This window comes from Nannospalax galili, unplaced genomic scaffold (genome assembly GCF_000622305.1).
Source record: "Nannospalax galili isolate Female #2095 unplaced genomic scaffold, S.galili_v1.0 scaffold282, whole genome shotgun sequence".
NCBI lineage: Eukaryota > Metazoa > Chordata > Mammalia > Rodentia > Spalacidae > Nannospalax > Nannospalax galili.
The window spans coordinates 201,779-209,085 of record NW_008347693.1 but is presented as its reverse complement, the minus strand read 5'-3'; the positions used below and the strand labels follow the sequence as shown (position 1 = coordinate 209,085).

At 48.2% G+C, this 7,307-nt stretch overlaps 1 protein-coding gene across 2 annotated transcripts; it reads right to left on the bottom strand.

Annotated features, from left to right (window-relative positions):
* Positions 1 to 1,898: 1,898 nt before the first annotated feature.
* Ap5s1 (adaptor related protein complex 5 subunit sigma 1) lies at positions 1,899 to 6,492 on the bottom strand. Of its 2 annotated transcripts, none has more exons than XM_029568928.1 (3): positions 6,092 to 6,492; positions 4,856 to 5,047; positions 1,899 to 3,476 (listed from the first exon to the last, which is right to left on the bottom strand). In XM_029568928.1, the coding sequence occupies exons 2-3, from the start codon at positions 5,029 to 5,031 to the stop codon at positions 3,050 to 3,052; spliced, it is 603 nt and encodes a 200-aa protein (XP_029424788.1). In that variant the 5' UTR covers positions 5,032 to 5,047; positions 6,092 to 6,492; the 3' UTR covers positions 1,899 to 3,049. The 2 variants fall into 2 exon arrangements, with proteins under 2 accessions (XP_029424788.1, XP_008842561.1); XM_008844339.3 differs by having other exon boundaries at positions 1,900 to 3,476; positions 4,856 to 5,066; positions 6,092 to 6,486.
* Positions 6,493 to 7,307: the final 815 nt, after the last annotated feature.

The following is a 7,307-nucleotide window of genomic DNA, read 5'->3' as shown; positions in this document are numbered from 1 at the left end:
TCAGAGGACAACCTTGGGTGTTGATTCTCGCCTCCTACCTTGTTTGAAACAGGGACTCTTTTTTTGTTGTTTGCCACTGTATACAAGGCTAGTTGGCTCAGGAGCATCCAGGGATTCTCCTGTTCCACCTCCAGTTTTACCACAGACACACTGGGATAACACATGTGGGTCACCACACCTGGCTTTACATGGTTTTGGAGACTTGAACTCAGGTCCTCATGTTTGCATAGCAAGCCATCTCCCCAGTTCCTGACTTTAAAAGATTAAAAAGAAGGTAGCAGCCTGAAAGCTGGTGGGAAGCAGGGGCCCCAGGAGACCAGAAGTGATAAAAATCCCCTTGAGGGGATGGTCAGGTATCCCAGGGTTTGGATATAGCTTGAGTTTATTTCTCAGGGAACTAGTCATCAGTGTGCTGATATGGAGCAGTAGACTTTTCAGAGGTGGTTAAGGTCACAGAATACCTGAATTCAACGCTATAACTTATAGATGCCAGGAAGTGACTCTCTAAGCTGTGCTTTATTCAGAGTGCTGAAATCTGAGAAGACAGTGGATTAGATCTAAAAGTCTGTCTTCCTCTCATCTTTGGCCAGCAGGTTACACAGGGAGGAGAAACAAAAGCAATCCATCACTCCCAAGTTTAGTCTTATCTCACTGGCCAATTGGTGGGCCTTGAAGTTCAGGGTGTGGGGGAGTCAAGGCCATAGAGTCCTGCTGCCTTCCTCCTGAGTCATTTGGATGACATGAGATAGAAGACTGAACATTAACTTAGAACGAGCATTAGTATGGTATATGTGCAGAGTCCTTGCAGAAGCATAAATGTGTTCTTAAACTATAGCACATGAATAGGGCCTTACTATGAGTTCATGACTGGTCCTGCCCTACTCTTCAGCTTCCTATCTGGCCATATGAGCTTCTGTCCTCTCCCTTCTCTCTCTCCTTCTCCCTCTTCCTGCCTGTCCCTACTCCATGCTCCTACCATTGAACTGCCTCCCACCATGAGGACTTCACAGGCAAGTTGATAACTGTACCATGCTTAAATTTCCAAAACTGTGAATTAAATAAACCTCTTTTCTTTATAAACATATTCAGCTTCAGGTATTTCATTAATACAGAGGATGATCAATTTTAAGGTTTTTGCTCTGTTGTTCAATCCCCCCAAACGTTTATAACAGTCTGCTACAGCCAAATGCTTGTTTCTTTGAGAGCATCAAAGGAAGAAGCATGTGTTATATGCTTAGAAAGAAAAGCAGAAAGAAGAGTAACATGTTCTGAGACCCAAGTGAGACTGAGAATGCCGAAGAAGCAGAACACTAGAGCAGATGACGTCCAGGAGACACAGATGTAGCCTGGGAACCCCTTGAGGTGCTAGGTAGTACAGGTATCCGCTGCAGACAGGATGGGGCTCAAGAACCAGCATTTGAATACAGAAGGATCCAACTCCACAGGATGGAGGATTTGGAATTTCCCAGAAGGCAGAGATATGAGACACAGGTGAGCCTCATAGGTTCACAGCCTGCAGGCATCAGCCTTGGTTAAGCTACAATGTGCTTTATCTGCAGAACTATTCTGTAGTTCCTTCCTCACTGCAAATACAAAATATATCTTAGAGTATTTTTTATTTTCTGGTGCTTTCCAAGATCTGCCACACTTGGGAGTCAGGCAAGAGCAACAAATGATTGGCAAAGGAGACCCACCTATTGCATAACTGGACTGCCTGAATGGCCCAACAAAATATAATAGCTACTTAAAGAGCTAACTCAGCCTGCTGTGGTGGCACACGCCTTTAATCCCAGCACTCAGGAGGCAGAGACAGGTGGATCTCTGTGAGTTCAAGGATAGCCTGGTCTACATAGTGAATTCCGGGCCAGCTGGAGTTACAGGGAGACCCTGTCTCAAAAACAAACAAAACGAAACAAGAACAAAAGACTCCCCCACCAAAAAGCTAACTCAGCAAAGTATTTCTGAAATAAAAAAGGACTTCAGTCTACTTTTGAAAAAGAAAACACATCATGAACTGGCAAGATGGCTCAGTGGGTAAAACTGCTTGCTGTACAAGCTTGAGGACCTGAGTTCAAGCCCAGATCACCTGGTAGAACTAACTCCTGAAAGTTGTCCTCTGACCTCCACATGTGCCTCAGGCTCCTCTTCTAGGGGAGCAACACGTACCACCTGTGACACATATTTTAATAAAGGAAGCAAGTACTATCACCCAAAACAAACACAGAGAAACAAAATGGAGGGAATGGAGAAATGGAGGCCTTGCCAGGAAGCCTCTCAGGACCCCCAGCTTGGGGGCCATCCAGGGAGATGCTCACTCACAGGAGACTGCATCCATCACACTCACAAAAAGACAGGACAAAGTCACATGGCCAGCGTTTTAAATTCAAAATGAGAAAGACAATGTCAGCTGGGCCAGACCCATGGCATTTGCCTGTCAGTAGACAGGGAAGCTGTGTTTATCTGAGCTCAGCCTGCTTGGTCAGCATGATCTTGTCATGTGAGAAGCTACAGAATGTCCCTACTCTGAACTGTAGTGGAGCTGGCCTGCCAGGGCATGAGTCCAGTGCCCCCACTAAAGGTGATACACCATTTACAGAGAGGAGATGGTCTTTTGCTTTTGTTCTAATTCCATTTCTATGTTTTAGAGGTTCCTTTTGTGGTGTGATAACTGGGGCTTTGGAACTGGACAGTGAGGGTGGGCTAAAGTCTTGGCAGAGTCTCCTCTCTGTTCCAGTATAGGCAGCTGGTAGGGTTTGAAGGAGGTGGGGTCAAGGACCGGCATAGCAGACACAGTGCAGCAGTTCAAGAGGTCACAGGGCGGCTCCAGGTTCAGGATGGTCTGCATTTCCACTGATCTGAGAACAAGCTCAGGCCCTCTGCCTTCTGCCCAGGCCTCCTCCTGCCAGCTTGCCCCACGTTTGTCCTGAATGTCGCAGCATATCAGCATGGGGAGCAGGTTGGGCGGAAGGCAGATGCCAAGCTTAACTGGCAGTGTGCAGCTTCTGTTCTCTCTCCTTGCCTTCTCAGGAAACCCCAATCCAGCAAGGGGTCAGCGAGGCCAGGCAGCACTGAATTCCTTCTCCAGATCCTGGACGAACTGATCATTAAGGAAGAGCAGCTGCCCATGGGGCAGGAATCGGGCAAGGATGCCCTCGATGCGGTCAGCCCGCAACAAGAGGTTGGTACTGGGTGCCAACAGCCGGAGGTGATCAAGAAGGAGGCGGGCCAGCAGCCGGAGTGTACTCTCGGCCAGCAGCAGGTTCTCGTGGATATCCAGCACCAGGGCAAACCCCAGTGGAAGCACACCAAGCCACACCACTATCTTTGGCTCTTGGAAAGGGTCCCCAGCTGCCAGGTAGAAGGCCCCATGAGGTGCCTCATGCAAGGGCACAGGCTCATCTGAGGACTGGGGCTGCAGGTCTGTAGGGGGCCGTCCACATGCTTGCTGCTGCAGCTGGCACAGTGATTCCACCTGCCTAGAAGAGAGGTCAGATCAAGCTGGCAGCTAAGAGGCCTGGCAAGGCCATCCAGGCATACCCTTCCCTCACTTCTGCCATCCTCACAACCACCCTTGTAACTGGAAGCTGCTAAAATTCTATATCTCCAGTGAGGAAGATCACATTAAGTGATCTTCCCAGAGAAAGTGTGATGACATGGAAATCCAGGCTCCAGCCTGAAGTCTCTGAACCACTTAAATAGCCAAGTAAAGGTCTGAATATAGCTCTTAGAACTGGAAAAGGACCATGGAAGAAAACATTACTTTATCTGCTTCACACAGGCCTCAACAAAGAGGCAAATAAGTGATGAGGACAGTCACCTGGCCAGGGTCATCTTATGTCTCCACCCTGTCCTTGCCTGCAATCCTCTTCAAGTAATACAGACCTTCCATGTGACTGTCAAGGTCTCTGCTCCTTCTTAAATCACCTTCCAATTTGGCACACAGAGATGAACTTTAAAGGCTGTAATGCTAGTATTGGAAGACTGAAGCAAGAGGATCACAGTTTAAGGCCAGCCTGGGATATACAGAGAGTTGGAGACCAGCCTGGGCTAGATAATAAGGCTCTGTCTCAAAAAATTAAAAAAAATAAATAAAAAATAAATAAAAGGTATTTGCTTGGTTTTCTGTGCTACAGGAGGGAAACAAAGGTGAGAGTAAGGGGGCAGCAGGAGCTGGCAAAGAGTTGCCCACTCCACGTGAGCCTGGGATAGAAAGGTTCAGCCTAGTCACCCACCTTAAACAGTGTTTTCCAAACTTCTCTGAGTCTCAGGCACTCAGAGGCCCTGAATAGAGTTTGGATATACCACATTCTCTATCTTGAGAAGTTCTGCTTTGTAAAGCATGTTTAATCTGCACTGGGTCTGCCTGTCCACACTCAAATCTCAGTGTTTTCACTTTTTAGCTGTATAACCTTGTCTTTCTGTAGCCCCAGCTGACCTGTAACTCACTATGTAGACCAGGCTGGCCTTCAATTCACAGAGATCCACCTGCCTCTGCCTCCTGAATAGTGCTGGGATTAAAAGCATGTGCCACCACACCTGGCTCAGGTTAAGGTCTTTAAAACACTCTGTCACCTCATTTTACTCATCTGTATGGTGGAGGTAACTATAGCTACCTCAGGAGACTGTGAGGATGAAATAAATGCCCAGAACATACTTACAGCCCCAATAATACTAGCTATCATAATAGTAAGAGCATTATATCTTCAACTCTTTTTCATATTAACACTTCTACACAATGGTGAGACTGTGGAGAACGTTCTCCCTAATTCTTAATCAACTTGATTCTCTGTCCCACCCCAGTGCCCACCATAATCGACCCTGTGTTTGATAAAGCTTGGGGTTGGACTGTAATTACCTGGCCACAGTCAAAATCTGTTCTTTTTGAAGGAGCCTGTCCCTCTCTGCACCATGTGGCCGTGGATCATCAGCTGACTTCTCAGTGCCAAAGACACAGGAGTAAAGCACTCGGCAAAGGCTTGCATCTTCCAAATTCGGGGCCCTCAAGGTGTGGATGAGGAAGGCGTGGACCATGGTTCCAGAGTACGTGCTACAGGGAAGTCAGAGACCTACAAGGTGAAAGTGAACCCCTATCAGAGAAGCACCCACAGGAAAGGTGTAGTTTAGCAGGGTCTGGGAGTTCTCTAAAGAGTGTTATGGCTGGACACTGATCCCCTATCCACCTAGACACATCTGAGCTTCTGAATAATACCAAGTCTGGTCTGTACCACAGAATAGGGCCAATAGCTGAAGAATTACACCTAGTTCTGCAAGACTGTCCATCAATCTCCAAAAGCTCATTGTCATAAGAGTTCAGGACAAACTGATGGAAACCAGAGACCACAGCTGAATGAATGCAATGCCTACTCCTGAAGAAAGAAAAAGACAGTTTCCATACACAGCATCATTAGGACAAATGGAAATGTTTAAGTATGGAGTATGGGTCAGATGTCTTGATCAATGTCATTTAATTTTGAATGTAGGAACATGTCCTTGTTTTAGAAAACACACAAGGAAATACCTCTAAGTATAGAGATAAAAGAGTACCATATCGGCAACTGACTCAGATGGTTTGGGAGAAAAGGTACAGAAATGGAAAAGAAAATGATGAAATAGGGTAAAAGATGTTAATAATTGGCGAATTCTATCCAAAGGGATCTATCTAGTTAACTGAAATTTTAAAAATCAAAACAAGTCAGACATGGTGGCACACATCTGTAATCCCAGCACGTGCGAAGTGGAGGCAAGAGGATCAGGAACTCAGAGTCAGCAACCGACATCTAGCAGTTCGAGGCCGGCCTGGACAACATGAGAGTCTCTCCAAGAAAATGGGTAAATATTAACAGTATCTGGTTGGCTCATTGGCGGCCCCGAGATGATGTACGGCTGGTACACAGTAGCTAGCCACGGTCAAGGCTAAACAGACCGTGAATTCAAAGTTGTCTAACAAGAAAGTTCTCAAAGGCGTTTTGAGAACAGAACCTTGGTTTACAGGCATTGACCTCTGGTCACCCTCCAGCTGCAATCAAAACACGTCATCATCCTTAACCGCCACGTCCACTCCAACTAGAAAAATAGCTGCGGTTCTACTTACGTCACTGCCTCGCGCACCCCTGCGGCGCACTGGACTCTGGGGGCTGTAGTTCTTTAAGCCTATCAGCCGGGGGCGCGCGGGTTCCCGGTCCTGCGTGTGCTGTCCTCGCCTCACACTCGCTTCTCCTTGCCGGCTCAGGCTTCCGACCAGCTGTCCCACTCGGCGGCGGGAGAGCGATGGCAGGGCCGCGCCTTGGGCCGCAGCTGGCCGGGCCTCTCGTCCTGACTTCCTGGGGTGTTAACTCCGCGCAGTCTCTTCTCAGTGTAGACGCTGACGAACTTCCCTTTGGAAGCCGGAGAGCCGCTGCTCAGAGCCGGGCGGGCAGCTTAGGGCAGCACGCCTGGCCCTGCCGGAAGTCTCGGAGAGCCGCGCCTGGCCAGCACCCGGAGGGCCGCCAGGGGGCGCAGAGGCCCGATGGGGACCTGCGCGGAACTTTCCGACCAGTGGCCGAGAGTCGCTAGGGGGGCAGGGTTCAGATCCTCTGCCACCCCAGGCCTGACTTTGTAGTAACCACAAAACGGGACAGTACTGGCCAGCCTGGTGAAATGCGCATTCATGAACTTTACCCCCTGGAAACGACTTTGGAAGGAGATATGCATGTGTAGGCAGTTTCGTGCAGATTCTGAATCACTGGTTCTCTCAGTGGGCTAAGGCTGGGCCTGAATTTGACATAGAATTCCAAGTTTGGACACAACCCAGTCATAGCTGTGTGTTCTTCCAGGAGAGCTCAACTTTGTTGAGCCCCAATGAAACCCCTTAGAGTGACATCTGGGGCAAATGTTGTAATCTTTCCCTTTGTAGCCCCTGCTTGACTCCTTGCAGAGAGGCCTTCAAAGGTGCTTATAACTTAAGAAAATTAAAAGTTGAGTTTGTCCGGGTGTGGTGGCCCACACCTTTAATCCCAGCACTCGGGAGGAGAGGCAGACAGATCTGAGTTCAAGGCCAGCTAGGACTACAGGAAGACCTTGTCTCAAAAAGACAAAGAACAAACAAGCAAACAACAACAAAAAACAACCAACTTTAGTTTGAACCAGTTGGTGCCAGGCACCGGCAGCAGGCCCAGTCTGGAAGCATTCAAAATCCCTTGTGTCCACTTGTTCCTGTCCTTGTCATTTTTCCACCCACCACCCTACCCATCCCTTTCCCTTTTTTTGACTTTTTTTTTTAATCTTTTTGAGACAGGGTCTCCTTGTAGCCCCAGCTGTCCTGGAACTCA

Coding starts and splice junctions, on each gene's coding strand:
- Ap5s1 (XM_029568928.1), bottom strand. CDS start 5,031: ATGGTCCACGCCTTCCTCATCCACACCTTGAGGGCCCCGAATTTGGAA. Junction 3,477..4,855: donor CAGATTTTGACTGTGGCCAG/GTAATTACAGTC, acceptor CCTCTCTTCTAG/GCAGGTGGAATCACTGTGCC.